The 17,043-nt window shown below is 34.1% G+C and overlaps 1 protein-coding gene across 1 annotated transcript in view; it reads right to left on the reverse strand.

Moving 5' to 3' along the window:
• SppL (signal peptide peptidase-like protein) overlaps positions 1-17,043 on the reverse strand; it is a 159,265-nt gene that overhangs the window by 95,833 nt on the left and 46,389 nt on the right. The window contains exon 2 of the mRNA XM_081768243.1: positions 7,311-8,003. Within this exon, the coding sequence (XP_081624369.1) occupies positions 7,311-7,420 (110 nt within the window). The 5' untranslated portion in view covers positions 7,421-8,003. The remainder of the gene's footprint in view (positions 1-7,310; positions 8,004-17,043) is intronic.

Raw genomic sequence — 17,043 nt, forward strand, 5'->3', positions numbered from 1 at the left:
GAGGACACGGTAAATGGACTTTCCTACCTTCACATACTGCAGAGATGCCTTTTTCCGCAGCTGGAAGATATGAAAAATGTTCTTTTCCAGCAGGATGGAGCACCCTTACACTAGCACCGGGATGTCACGAAGAAAATCAACAGAAGGTTACCAACACCTTGGATAGGACTAGCTAGTCGTGAGGATTAGGTTCTGCTTCCTTACCTTTCCCCTGATCTCCAGATATCACCTCGCGCTTTTTTTTTTTGGAGGGGGAAGGGGGGAACTGTTAAAAAATAAGTGTATGAGCCACTCCTATCTAACAATTTACCTTAACTTCGAGTGCGCATTCAAGAAGCAGTTCTATCTACTAACTCTGAGATGTTGGAAAGAATGTGGCAAGAATTACACTTTTTTTTTTTTTTATTTATTGATGTGTGACGAATTAAAAAAGGGACTTAAACTGAGCATTATGGACGTGGAACATTATAACACGTACAAATTAAAACAAAAAACACTTTTGAGTTTTTATTTCATTTCACGTAAGATGTTTATCATTTTGAATAAACGTGAGTTCCTAAACTCTGAAATCGGAAGATCATTTACAATTGCCTTGCATTTAAAAACGAAACCATAGGTACGTGACGCAAGGTGATAGGCCTATATCTTTTAATTAATGTGAAAAATGTTGAGAATGGGTTTTCTCAAGTACAAAGAAGGAAGTAAAACATCTATCGCATGTATTGAAACCTTAAAATAATTTTTAAAAGAATTAAATAAACTACAAAAGAATTGACCTCTTTATTTGATACCATAGCTAATGTGGATTGACTTGGTTACTCAAGGGCATCAACCACGGAACGTTTAACCCGTTTCTTGCTCTCACTTCTTCCTTTCTCAAATTTTATCGAAATTGTAACGTTCTACATTTACGAACTGAATGAGCAAATGTATGTGTTCTTATATTTACGGTTATTATTCACAAAAAGCATTAAACCAAATAGTCTTAAAAGATTAAAGATTGTGGCGAAACTTTTCTTCAACAGCTATACATGTAGTACGTTCCGTAACCATGTAATATCTTTCCTATTTTGGAGTAAAAGAAATAATTGATTTTCGAAACTTTTTTTCTTTTTTTTTTTTTCAGATACGTAAAGATGTGCAAGAACTGAAAAGGCAATTACAATAACAATAAAAATAAATAAATAAAAGTTTACAACACTTCATCACCTTCCACACTGAAAACTGCGAAATGATTCTCTTATCATAGGAAAGCAATTGCTGGAAGCAATCTTTTATCAGGTTTTCAACCCCAGTATTAACTATCTCGACACAATCATAGACCATACTCTAATGCATTATAGGGCACTTTTCAATCCTACGTGAATACGCCACTGTTCATTTCTGCCGATATGCATAACAATGAACCTATTTGAGCTAAGAATATTGGACCCTTACGTACTATTTATACAATGAAGTACAATTCTTAATTCATCAAGTTTGCTTCTCGGTGGACAAAAACCGTGTACGTGGGGTTTTCTCGAGATTCTCCTATTTCCTTCCACTTTCTTCATTCTACCATTTCAATCATTATCACTGTCTCCTTTAACCTTGAAGCATAATCGCAGGATTTAAACTAAGAACTTAATTTATTTGGTCACAATGTCAACAAAAAATCTACAATACGGTCTGCATTTAAAATGCTCTCATTTATTGAAATTAAGATAAGCAGACTCTACATGATTTGCAGAAATCATTACTATGATGAATTAATACTCACGGATAGAATAAGTTTGCTGTTATGCGATGTGGAACATTGAAAACAAACATTAGAATATCTGCTGAGAGATGAGAAACGTAGCCTTGTTAGTAAGTTTGACCAAACGCAATAAAGAATATTTTTCACAGTTTCAGTAATATGTACGTTTCTGAATGTTCTTAACGCAAACAGACTACGTATTTAATACAAATCGTATTCAAGTAAAGCTGAGGAGCATCATATAGTGTGTCAGAGTGGTTAACGATCGCCAGACATCCACCTCTTCAAGAATGGAGAGTACTGAGATATCTCTTTCAAAATTTACTGTATCTATAGTTTCCTACCTGTATGAGTGTATTTTCATATTGTTTTCAGCTATGGAATACGATTCAATTTATTTATTTCTCTTATGTGCGTAGAAAATTCACTGAAATGCATGGCTACCTTAAAATTGGAAAGTAGTAGTAGTATTGAGTTATAATGGAATTACATGAGATTAGTTAACCAACTTTACTTTATTTCTCTTATTATTATGGTTCCATAAGTGTAGAAACATTCGATCTGGGTTTGTAATTACTCAGAAAAAAAGTCAAACTATTAGGAACTTCCAAAACCATCTCATTTACAAGAAATAAGACCTCTAAAAACGTTTATCTATTGCTGTATAGGACCATGTAACCAACGAAAATATCAGTGCTATGTAATATTCCTGTTATTTTTTATTTAAAAAATCTAAAATAATGAACTACTTGATATATTTTTAAAAATAACTTTAAAACTCGTATTTCGTAATAATGAAGTGACATTAGAGTTCATTATTGGCATACTGTATAAGCAACCGCTTTCACCTTTTTGACATACTGAAATGAAAAACCGGTGTGTCTTATATTGGAGGAATATTAAGTGATTGGTGCAGGTGATTTGAATACCATGTAATGAAGCTTGCTACATTACATGGCATTCAGTAGCTACAGTTATTCTGTTTTTCGTATATAGGTATCTAATGTGAATTCTCTATTCCTTCAATCCAACTGGCTGTATCGTGTTTTTATTTTGTGAGTTCTTTTATCAGGAGAATATGTCGACCATCAGCCTTTTCGTGACGGGGATAAATAACATCGGCGCTTTGATTTCATTTCTTAATTTTCAGTTGTCCAATACTTTTCAGAACCACTAGGGAAATAAACTGGTTCATCTATCCTTAGAGAACTTTTGTGGGTAACGTAACTTCTTAACACTGAAAAAAAAAGTCTTGAGTGCCTTATATTGGAATACAGAGGTATATGCAATTAAATATTTGGATAGTAAAGCGGGGCACAGTAGTTTAGTTGTAATGTGCTTACCCCAAGGGGGAAGTATTCTTGTTCAATCCTAGAAAAACCCACAGTGTCCGTGAGTTTGTTCAGAATTCTACAGTATCTTCTCACACCATCATTCCACCGATTGTGTGTGTGTTCAGGAGTCTACAGTTTCTTTTCACACTATCATTTCAATTATTATTCACTTTCAACAATCACGTGCTCCTTTAATACAATGGCATGAGCACGGTACACTAAAATCACAAATTAAACTTCATTTGTATAATAAAATCATAATATTCAGCTATTGTATAACTGGGAGTCTTGATTCTCCATTTTAATTTCGAGTTTTCCCCAAAGAATCGATAACGATTCCATCCTGTCGGATAATAGCCTCATCTAGTAAATTAGCTAGAACTTACCTTTTAAAATGTAATCAGTAAAAGACAGACATATTCATTAAAAATATAGATATCACACGCGAAGGAGTGCATACCTTTATTATTAGTTATTATTATCATTACTACATCTTAGTTGAAACCTGTTTTAGCTTAATAATATGATGACCGTAAGAACTTCCTGCCCGTATAACATGTCCAGAATTACTGATTTGTATAGATCTGTTACAAAGGATTTTGCGCTTATCTGTTTCAAGTGAATCACAGAGCCTTTAGGGACAACTATAGCTGACATGCTTGGTCTTACTCTAATTATCTGATATTTCCATTTTTATTATATTATTATTATTATTATTATTATTATTATTATTATTATTATTATTATTATTATTATTATGGAGCTGTACTTGTCACCCAAGTATTCCTTTTAAAATGTTTGTACGCCCTCCGCTCCGACACTCCTACTACGCAAAATTTTGGATCAGACAATATAAAGGATCCAAATTTATTTGAAACAGGAGTTAACATAGCAACACTATATAAAACTACGTCTCTTCAATTGAACGAATAACAGGAAACCCTAACATCTCATTAAATTTATTTTTTCAGTAGCTAAAAACATCAATTATATTTCAAGTTTGTTAACACTGTTAATGGATCCGAATAAAATGTGTGGTCTTATAAATTACAATATTGCTTTCCTTGTTCAATTCCCCTGGCACTTTTCAACTCGTCTATTGGTTTGTAATTATTATTAGTAGTAGTGGAAACAATTTCTTGCTGTCGTACACAAGCTCCACAATAATCAATTCTATTTATAATACTGATCGGAAACTTATAAAATATTGTGCTGTAGAAATGTAGCAACTGATATACATCAGACATACTTATGAATACTTAAATAGCTTAAGTTTGTGCGACATAATAACTACTACAGACAATAAAGGAAGATTTCAACCTCTCCACCATAATGTACAACATATTTATACACTGTAATTAATACAAATGTAAATGATAGACGCGACTGGGACATAAAGTCTGCGCCTGGCACAACAGTTCAATAAAGTGGTTTAAATGGAGTGATATCCTACACAGGGACATCTCTAATTTCATACGTTATAAAGAAGAAATTACTACATTGAATTACTTGCAGAAAGTAAAAATGATGATTTTCTGTAAATTATTGCATCCAATTAGTAATTAGTGCAGCCAAGTATTGGTTACACGACAGAGAAATATTTCGTAACAGTCACTCAATAACTTACATAGGAGACAACGAACACTGCACTAAAGACAAGGATATCAAAATTAATGAATGCGACCAAATATAGACCTATTTGGTTTCAAGTATACTAATAATCATCTTATGAAATACTAGGTTTTCAATTATTTAACGCTATATATGCCTGATAAAACTTTTTTTCGTTTGGTTGGTAAAAGTATTTATGTTTCCATATGTGCTATTTCATCCAACTTACAATCTTTATTATTTATATGACTGACTATATACGAGGGGTACAGAAGAATGAACTTTTAAACTGAATCTTGTTAGAACCCAATACCTGCATTATAATATCAATTCTTAAGAAGAAACAAAATCTAAAAATTGAATAGTATGAAACAAAAAGCTACTGGTTTTAAGGCACTTTCATTCGTAATATACAGCAACAAAAACTGCTATGACACGACAGAACTACATCTCTGTAACTACTCATAACAGTTATTTATGTACATTAGCCTTGTAAGGTATGTTCCAAAGACTATGTTTTAACTATGTACTTGGTTTGATTAACCCCTAGACTGGAAACATGCACACATAATGCACATAGGCGAAGTAGTCTGTGCAGCGGGAAAAAACATTCTTCTTATTTTTTACCTAGTAAGTTTATCTTGCCTTTTTTCCCTTAACATCTGCTGGAGGAGCTAGTGTAAATAAATTGAATGGTAAGTTCGAAACTTTTTATTTTTATTATTAACAGCCATTATTTCGATCAACTTCCAGTACGTTTATCAAACTAGCGCTACAATTCTAACAGCACGTTACATCTTGAGTCGAAATTCCTTCATTTTAGATTATTCATCATGTACACTCATGTCCCAAATTATTGTCGCATGTCTATAAATGTGTTGTTCTAGGAATATAACTTGATAACGAATTCGCCCGGTATTTCTTATAACGTTAGTATGTGTATAATCGGAAAAGACATGTATGTGACAAATTTCACGTCTAAAGAGCAGTAAATAAGAACAATAAATCGAAAATAAAATTTTCTTGTCCATTTAGCAACAATTTGTTTTACTCATTCTAATTTTCGTATTTATAATTCTTTTCCTATGAAATTTACCTTAAATATACATTTCCCGATTATACACATAGTAACAGTATTAAAAGTACCCTGCAAAATCATTATCAAATTATATTCTTACAAGAAGACAGTTATAGATATGCTATAATCATTTTGGACATGAGTGTATATTAAATGGCAGGAGCCATACGCTTAAAAAGCCAGAAATGACAATGAAATCTTTGTGCTCGTCGTATATCACTAGCCTAATAAATCACTTGAGCGATCACGACGCTTGAAGAACTATAGAACTAGGAATTTGACATTAAATTTCTTTTTTAACTTGTAAAGTAACTAAATAGACAATTGTTGTGAAACAAACTTCTGTTACTGGAAAATATCAAAGGTCTTTTAATATTCTGTGATAACTTCACAAATGTTTAAGGTTCTTCACTAACCACTTATTAAAAAAAAAAAAAAAAAAAAAAGTGAAAACTTAAAGACAGTGAAGAAATATTAAAAATGTAAAAACCAAGTTAGATATTATCTATAAAACCCTATTATATGATTGTTCTTCAAACCTCCACATAGTGTGTAAATGTGGGTGTCCAACATGACTCATGAACTACGCACCCAAATTTCTGGTTTAGAGGCAAATATTTGGAAGAATTTATTAGATTATTTAATAGGGTCTTGTAGATACTACCTGGCTTACTTTCTACATATTTTCTTCTTTAAGATATTGACTAAAATTCATAAAAGCAGGATGAGTTTAGTAAAGAGTTTTAAATAATAATCAGTATGCTGCCATTATTTGGCAGGTCACTTGCTGTAACTGAGAAGCTTCCATGCTCCACGGTCTTTCGCTAACCTCTTTGTCTTCATGTACGATTTTTCTGTTACGATATCTTCCATTAATTGTAGTCTCCTTCACCCATCCTCTCTTTCATGCCACTATACTCTCTAGACGGCCACTATACTCAACCAACATCCCAGTTTCTCTTCCTCCTAATAATACCTAAAATTGTTCTTTTCTCCCCTACCATTTCTAACACACTCTCATTCGTTCTCCGCTCAACCTAGCAAATTCTTTCCCTTCTTCTTCACATCCACATTTCGAAAGCTTCCAGTCGTTTTTATTCACTTCTGAATAATATTTGTTTCTGCCTCGTACAGTACAATACTCCACATACAGCATTTTATGAATTTTACTCAATTCTTTACTCAAGGTTCCATAAAATAGAATTTTCTTCCTCCTAAAGGCTTATTTCGCCATTCCTATTCTTGCTTTTATTTCACGTTCGCATTTCGTATCATTACTAATAATACTACATAGGTATCAAAAACTAGTCGCCTATTTTATTTTCTCCCCTCCTACTTCTATATTTGACACCGACCCCTTCGTTCCCCCACCGTAGCTTTTGTCTAACATTTAATGAAATACCAGTACGCCCTGAGCTCAAAGATTAAAAAAAAAAAAAAAAAAAAATCACAGCTGCAATGATCTCTTGCGGTTAATGAGAAGAAACCACGCGATAGACATTTTTTTAAGAAATTAAAATAGAAAATAAAATAAAATAAAAACACTTACCTAAAGCTGCCATATACTATTAATAGTATTGAGATAAGGAATGTCGAAACTCTAGATGAGTCCATAATGGAATATGCCCTAGAGAGCGAGCGCGCTATCTCGGGATCCATAATGTCAATTATTTTTTTAGAGGTCACCGTCACATACACACAACAATCACACACGCACACCTTTTCTGGATATATAAAAAAAAGCACTTTACAGCATGTTCCACATGAATACAATAGCGGCTACCACAACACTGGATTACAACCCATTTTTTTATTCGTATCAATGGACGTTCTTCTCACACCATTAAACACAGTATTCCACATCACATGGCACTGACAATCAATCTCAAAGAGAGAGACAAGATTTTCAACAAACTCTTGACTATGTGGTGAAACTTCAGCTTCGTACCAAGGAACCAGCTGAGTAGCTTTTACACTTAACTGAACACAAGCTGCGGTTTCAAGATGAAGACGCTTGACTCAAAGCTCTCTTTCCAGGTAATCACTTCATGGATAGAGAAAGAAAAAAAAAATCTCCAGGTTGCAGCAAGTAGGCTCTCTCTGCTGAGTGGAGGCCAACACAGCCTAGCAAGCATCCACCGGAACCAATGCCCTCTTCGTCTCACTGAACAACAGGTCTGCACAGAATCTGGGTCAGCAGCCACTCACAACTCCGAGCTGCCCCACATTGTCACAACACCTTCTGTGAAACAAGAAGAGATAAAACAACTTAATGATGGCTTAGAACATTAAATGAAGTCGGTCTATTCAAGTAACATACAACAAAAAACAAAGATACGTATGGTGTTTTTAAATGACTTTTTAAGAAACACTTAATACATTTTTTGTCTGCAAAAGGAAACTGGTTAGACCATGAAACAATTATATTTGTATTGTTTGAAGCTTTATTTTTCGTTTTATTTTTTCGCAACCAACAGGTGTGCTCCAGGAAGTAAAAAGATGTTATTTTGTAATGGGAAGTTATTCCCTCCTCCTCCAAACTACAAACTTACAATTATCAGTTTACTTTTTTTTTTCTAAATTAAACGCCCAGACAACAAAAGCATATATATTATTATAATATTTTCCACCTTTTCTTCAGTTCCGGTACCTTTGAAAACCGCACGCACACATCAAATACATAATCATACATAGAGAAACATCCTACCCAAGATAAGTAAGAAAACTCACTGACATAAAATTAATTTTATTTTCATTTTATAAGGAAGTTAAACTTATTACTTATCATAGGAGTGATACTAGAAAGCTGATAATCTATATATTAAAATGCTAGGTTTATATGTTTGTGGCCAATCCTTTCTACAGTGAGTTCTCGAGAACCATAGGCTCTAGAAAGATGCTGTTTTCACTAATCGATTGCAAATTTTGTGTAGATTGTTCAGTTCTAATCGAATATTTAAAATATGGCCGTTATTTCTTTATTGCATTTTTTAGGGGTACATTGGAAGTATTGATTTTTTAAAAAAATTATCATATCCTACAAGTTATACATTCCAGCACCACACATTTGCACACGGGTTAGTATCTCTCTCTGAAGTTTGTTTCATGGCCAAATGATAATGAAAAACCAGACAACCATTTTTCCAGTCTAAGATGAAGCTTTATTGTCTGGACTGTTTTGCCCAATGAACACCATATATCATTGACATTATAATTACTTGTGTGTGTAATGTATCTGCTTATTATATAACTGCTTGCAAGAAGAAAAAAAACTGGTCATAAATGAATTAGAAACTCCAACCGGAAGTAGGCTCGAATCTTGCAAACGGTGCGAGGTATTGAAAAATCTTTCCTTTATGGTGTCCCTTGCCGATTTTTTATATAAAGGGTATGTACATATGTTGTGAGGAACGGCAAGGAGATTTATGCTCATACGTGAAAGACGTGGTATAGAGAGCGCAAGTTCAGCTAGCCACAATAAAATAATCTTACATTATAAAATTATACTAGAAGTCAATATATTCAGGACAAGACAGAAAAAAAAGTGTCATATTGGAACAAAAAGGAAAAATTATTAAAATTTATACGAACTCAAAATTGTAGCAATTTCTTGTAGTGTCTTTCTTGTTTTCACTACACGTAAAATCGAATAAAATAAGACGTAACTATAATTTTAAGTTCGTGTAATTCTTCCTTTATATTCTCATAACATCATCCAACATTATTTAACTTTATTTTTCTGAAAACAGGGACAACTTTGTCCGAAATATATTGGTTATCAGGGTTCCTATTTATCTGGCGAGCATGAATTCCCTGACTTCCCCAGATTTTCCAGGTCATGATTTACAACTTTTCAAGTCTATATAATATAAAAGGTAAGTATATTTTTCCCGATCAGAAGGTTTTTCATCTACTATGCATATTATATATATATACAGTATAATGCGTGTGTGTTCGTAGGTAGAGAAGTTTTGCAAAACAAATTATTTTATAAAATATCCCCTACTAAACAGCCGAATAAAGCAAAGTTAGAAATGGGTTCTGAAAAGTAAAAATCCATAATTAAAATTCCCTGAGTTTTACAGATTTGTCAGGCTGGGCATTTATTTTTCAGATTTTAAAATAAAGCAGAAAGCATTAAAGCAATCTAGTCTTTACGAGATCTAGTGTAGACAAAGTTTCTAATAAACCTTTCCGAAATTTTCCGAAGACAAAAACAAATATTTTAATACAAACACTATAAGTAAAATGAGTTACTGATTACTATATTAATACTACTATTTAAAAAAAACGTTTCGTAGCGATCACCAGCCTCTTTCTTTGACATGATGTGTTCGTAGATACTTCATATTTTAATATACTAGTAACACTTTTTCTATGTCATGTTTAACGATTACAAAGTTTGATTATGCGTAGAATTATTAACACTCCTGCGCTATATAAAATTACTTTTAGGATTAGTATCGTTACCTTTTACTCACGTGATTCCGACATACACGAACAATAAATAATAATAAACTGTGGTGGCTACAAGATTGTTTCATCTATGTCCATTAAAACGCGTATCTACTTTTACTTTTATATATGTCCAGTATTTATAATTATACGTAGAAAATTCGCGACGGATGTGATTACAATCAATTTTCTTTAGAATGTATTTACTTTATGTGCTTACAAGCTCATGCGAGCAGTCATGATTTGATGGAAAAGTCCTGAATATTTATCGTTTCATATAAATATCCAGGATCCGGGACGAAAGAACACAAATCCCGGACTGTTCCGATTAATCTTCGACGAGTAGCAAGCCTATTTAGAATATGTCAAGTAAAGCCGTTTTCCAAAGTCCCAATCAGCTATGGAAAGAGAAATTTAATCTAAACCTGACAGATCATCTATCATAATTAGATGACATCAATATTTAACCCTATGCTATTCTCTGTAGCTATCCTTGGTATTAGCTGCCACCGGTAAAAGTAACTTGACTGCCAATGCGCCGATAAGAAGTATTAAGGCAGCTTGTTTCATCACTTACTACTGCTACTTTTGCTTGTTATTCGCTTAACAATGCAATTTCGTTTGGCATAACAATTACACATATTTCCGAAACAGAAAAATGGAATTAATTATGAAATGCAAGGGTCCTGGGATTCCCCTCTCCCCCACAGGTTTCTTGACTAGTAAATATTGGAACTTAAAAAAAAAAATTAAACGAAAAAAATATACAAAATAAAACATCAAATTACTGTATTCTTAAGTCATGAAAAGTTTTCGAAAATCTAAGAAACGTGGTCATTCCATAAGTAAAACAAAAGTACAAATAGTGGATGCAGTGGGTACTCTAGTTCCAATGACGGATATTCAACGGTAAAAATACTTCAGTAAAAATATGAAGATTAAACTGTTCATTTTGTTGCACAGAAGTATCATTTACAATTTAGAGTATGAGCTGTCTCGTGGCTAGGCGGTTAGCGTACGGGCCTTTGGCGTGGGGGATCCGGATTCGATTCCCGAAGAGAGCTCATGTAGTTTGGACCCCACGTTAAGCGGTAGGTCCACGTCTCATATAGCCTTGCTACTGAATAGGACTCTGCACTGAAAATCAAATCAAAATTAGAAACAATTTTTGAGTATAAACAACTTCAGTTAGTCATTAATGCCATATTTTATGCAGAGAAACAGACCAAACAAATATTTATATTATATTATAGATCTTTCAAATTTGAGGAGGAAGAATTATCATGGTAGAGCCTTTCATGTGTGCCCCTTCTGGCGCTGCTGTCGATGTGTGTTTTTCCGTACCTCCCTCGAAAGAGGGCGGCCAAGATCTTTCAATTGCTGGATGCGGAAGTGTTGCAACAATAAATTATTTCGCGGACTTCGCTGTGCTTTGTCTTGTTAACCATTCTAAGTAGCATACGATCTTTAATCGTCAACGATTGAATGACAAATTGGCAACACAGCTGAAGTCATTCACTTCTTTTCGTTAAGCAAAGAGAGGGTTTCATCCGTCAGAGGGTAGCACGGATGGGACGGAAGTATGTTTCACATATTTTCTGAAGGCAAACTTGAAATAGACAGGCTCAAGGCTTACAAAATATTCGAAATGATAGGTTTATTTCTTTAATTTCGGAAACAGGATTAATTTGGGCTATTCATATGCAATATGTGAAATGCATAGAAAATATTACTTGAGTTGAAAAGATTATATGCCCGTATTTTTTTCTTCAACTGTATGTCTAATCTGAATAAAAGATAAGACACTGATAAGATGGTTAGACAAATATAACTACATTTATGATTATTTGAATTGCACAACTTAAAACCTGTCGATTCCCATGTAGCGTATTTATACAACGTACACAAAGATCCCACGTTAAGCTGTAGGTCCACATGTCATATAGCGTCAATGATAAAAGGGACAATTAACCACTATACAGTATTGATGAATCGTAGCTTCAATCCGAAGCTATCTTTGTTATCTTACAAGCTGGCAATACTTTCTTTGCCTGCAAAATTAATTAGAAGACATGTACGAACTACAGTCTTCTTTTCAGTTCCTTAAGGTATATTTAAAATTGACTTAATTTTTTTTTTTTTTAATTCATAACTTGCCTTTTCAGAAAGATTTCAGTCAGTTCATTTACACCGTCAACGGTATTAAACAAGCACAAAAAGGAAAGAAGACGACAATGGCGTTCACCCAATAGTGGAGGAAAACTGCTGACAATTAATTAATTCAGTTTCACTGAAATGAACAGCGCAGCATTTCCTCAATAGGACACTATACGGTTAAAGTATGCTATCATGTTTAACTTGTTAACATATTCTTTTAATAGTTACTGTGATAAGCAAATAACTCTTTTCATTCGTATAATTCGGAAGATACTGTAGTAATGATACGTTTCCAAGACAGAAAGGGAAATAGTCTTGATTCGCCAAGAAAGTAAGTAAATGTTCCCTCCTCCTTTTACAGTATTCGAAGACTTAAAACCGTTCTTTACCTACTTTCCCTTTACTGGAAGTTATAATTAGCGTATTTATAAAAAAATGAAATGTTTAAGTTTTACGTTCCACGGTTTTGCCGGTTAGGCTAAAGGAGACGGTGATGAGTAGAGACCGGATGTTAGGCAAAATGCCTATTCTTTAATATTAAAGATATGATCAAAAATAACGTTTTAAAGTTTATATGGGGGGTTATAGTTTCGATTTAAGCCAATTTTATTTTGCCTATTTCGACCTTTACTGCCTAAATAATTGCTTTAGTGCCTAATATTGCCTATTCTATGCATTTTCTTCAAAATAAGCCTTCATTGGGAAAATATATAATTTACGTAACATAATACACACATATTTATTTATATTATGTGTTTGTAAACACAAGCTCGTGGTACGTTACAATATATATACAGGATGAACTTCAAAGATGTTCACATACTTCGTGACATGAAAAGAAGATAAAACTCCTCTTGAATTTTACGAATCATCATCTGAAATATGTGCGCACCTTTATGTCCCGTTCTAATTGTCAGGATTCGATTTCGATTCCAATTTGGCACCCCTGTCACTCGAACACGACGAATTCGACAACATGCAACAGCACTTTTTGTCTTCTTTTCATGTCACGAATCACCTCCCGAAGTATGTGCACAACTTTCAGATTCACCCAGTATGTGCAATGCATAACATGCCTCGTTTTTGTATATACAGTAAAAGAAGATATTATTTAACAAACAAGTATGTTTCTATATTCTTTGAACATTATCTATGACTTGAATCTATTTTTTAATGGTATTGAGTATTTATCTTCATTATTTCGAGTTACATTTTGGTGCCTATTTTACTCCCTATTTTTTAAATTTTAAGTGCCTATTTGCCTGCCTATTTTCCAGATTTTTAGTGCCTAAACATCCGGTCTCTAGTGATGAGAGATGAATGAAAGGGTGGAATAAAGAAAGTGGGAGGAAACGTGAGAACCCCTGCACGAGCACGGTGTTTGTCCACCACAAACACCTACGAGCACAGTGTGTGTCCACCACAAAGTCCACACGGCGCGAGCTGGGATCGAACCAGGGACTCCATGCACCAGAGGTGAACGCTCTACCACTGGGCCACGGCGGTCCCAGGATGAGGACAGAATTTGTCAAGTTACCTATTTTTTTCATTATACATTTAACTTACGCAATACTATCATTGTTTCTTTACAAGGGCATTAGAATATGAGGCTACTTTTCGCCCCTTCAGCGTCTATTTTCTAAAAAAAACTGACAAGTTCGGATTCGGTTGGGGTAGTGAGGAAATGCTGAAAAACGACGAAGGTAGATAACCACGCCCTTACCTACAGAATAATGAAGTTGAATCACTGATACCTACTAGATTTCGCAAACGAACAAAATCGTAGAGCGATTAGGACAAATAAGATCTCGAAAGTCTTTAAAAAGACACTTTTCCCTGACAGTGCTGAGTAAATAAAGCAAGCGTACTGCATGTTGCTGTCCTTCACAAGACTGAATATTCATTAAGGACAGTAGTACATGTTTCGTTACTGAACGTTAGCATGGGAATACTGAACTCTTATAAGAAGAGGGCGTTTTCTTGTAAAGGAGAAAAAAATGACCACAAGTGTAAGTACAGTCATGCTCTAAAAAAAGTAATGCATTATAATCAAGGCTTTGAAAAGAGACTATTGAATTTACTATATCCTATACAGGTATATATACACTGGACAGGAATTTACTACATACAGGTATATATAATTGTATACCTTTCGGGTCCTCGTCTGGAGACGTGAATTGCACTATGTGGCAACGTCACAGATAAAGAACCATACAATAGCTCTACCAATCCATCAAATAGTTACATCAATTCTTTCCAGATGGCAGTTAAAGTCGATATAGATTGACACTAGCATTACTCATTAGTGTCACAATCGATGTAACTTCCTTGATGGATTCGTAGAGCAATACTAATGGTTCCAAATTAATCTGCGACGTTGCCACATAGTGAAATTTTGATTCCACATAGCGGCTGAGGCAGGCTCCGAAGAGTATATATCACCATATAACATTTTTGCTGTATTTTAACCTGTAGAATAGTGCTCTATGGTCGGTGGGCGCCATTTGTAGAACACCCGATATATGTTAACTGGATAGCGTTACATGAAGTGCATTCCATTTATTCAGTAAATGTTAAGTTTTTCATCAGCAGTGACTAAGATTCGAAAGTAAAAATTTCCACATTTGGTTACAAAAGTTTTAATGTAAAGATGAGAGAAAGAGTACTCTGTCTCCGTGTATTCGATGCCTGACGCGCATACGGGAGGTTTCAGGTTCAATTTACCAATCATCGTACGGAAAAGTTACTAAAGTTGAAAGTTAGCGAGCTGTAGTCAAAACCAAAAATAACATACTCCATCTCTCCTCTAACCATGATACTCTAACCAACTTCATATTGTTGATGCTCTATGTACTACTCAATGCACGCATTATTTTATTTAATGTACTAAAAACTGTACAATTAATTATTAATATTATTAGCAAACACGATTGAGCATTAAGTATACTTAACATAAAAACTAATCAATTGGCCGATTGTTAGCCAATCTCCGTTGCCCTCAATTGCATACTTAGGTCGTTCCACTTACTCGGAAGTCCACATGGGATTGGCGTGCCTGCAACATTCTCCTTCTAACATGAAATACACAATCAATACGAAGCCGAAAGGCCTTGGGTATTTATGTTCGTGAATTTGACTATTCTTCCCAAAGTTTGCTTTCCGGTTGACATTGATGCACTTAAGAGATGCGGAAATCATACTCCATGATCACAAATTAAGATGTTGAAAAATTCTGCTTTTTTTTTTTCTTTCTTTCTTTCTTCACAACGACACATAGTTCTTTAAATACATATCGCGTGTTATATTTAAACTCTGAACCTTCCCTAACATACAAGATTCGATCACGAAGTAAATAAAATGCGTCGTTAACGCAATTTACGTTAATAATCACGAAGCAGGGAACTGATAAACAGATTTGACAGATTGCAGCAATTTCAAATCTACTGAGACATTTTTATTTATAGCTTGTGTCCTTGTATTCAAAAAAGATGGATTATCGAGATGGCTTCCTTGTTACACGTTTCTTGCTATCTCATTTTCCTCTTGCTACATAGTCGGTTGCTCCTCCTTTATTACAATGTTTCTTAGAAAAACTTAAGTCCCAGTTTTGATTACTGTTTCATTTTGTTTTACATCCTCTTGCACCACCAAGTTACCGAAAACTGGACATTTCTCTTACGTATATGGACTCTATCACACTGAGACAAATCCACTACAGGTGGGCAGACTATCATATAAGATTAACTAGCACAGAACAGGCTCTTTCTCACCAGATTATTTCGCCTTTTAAAGAGCTTGAATATAGAATCACGCCTACAATTCTTATTAATGTACAGCCATGTCCCTTTATTGCCACCAGCAGAGATTACATCTCTTGATTGAAATTGCGAGGAAGGCTCGAAGGTAATAATTAGAGACCGGATATTTAGGCATTAAAAACCTGGAAAATAGGCAGCAAATAAGCACTTAAAATTTTAAAAATAGGCAATTAAATAGGTACTAAAATGTAACTCGAAATAATGAAGATAAGCACTCAATACAATTAAAAAATAAATTGAAGTCACAAATAATGATCAAAGAATAAAGAAACATGCCTGTTTGTTAATATTTTCTTTTACTATATATAAAGGAAGCTTTACATGTATTCCATGTATATTTGGTAAGTACATTCTCTACAGCACTATATCATTACACATAACAGTCCAAATTTTATACACTTTATCAGTGCGCACAGCAGTCCAAAGTTTTACAGCACTATCAGAACAATTAGTAGTCCAAAATTTTACATCACTACAAATAGTACTTATCTCGAAAGAGGCGGTATCCCTTCTAAATTATATATTTTTCTCCAATAAAGTCTTAGTTTGAATAAAATGCATAGAATAGGCAATATTAGGCACTAAAGTAATTTTTAAGCAGGTATTGGGGAAATAGACAAAATAAAATTAGTCATATTCCCAACCCCACTGCATACGAAATTACACAGATTATCAAGTTAAAATATGGGTTCCTGTCACCACGGCATGGCGTGTCCTCATGTTGCGGATAAGTCTCTAGATATAGAGGTTAGATGACAATATATTGAATAAGCAGTCAGAGGCAGATAAGGGGTGGCCCTTCAGCTTTAGGATTTAGCGTGAGGTTAAAAACCTCATCTTGTAAAAAAAACC

This window comes from Thermobia domestica, chromosome 8, assembly GCF_964235325.1.
Source record: "Thermobia domestica chromosome 8, izTheDome1.hap1.1, whole genome shotgun sequence".
Taxonomy (NCBI): domain Eukaryota; kingdom Metazoa; phylum Arthropoda; class Insecta; order Zygentoma; family Lepismatidae; genus Thermobia; species Thermobia domestica.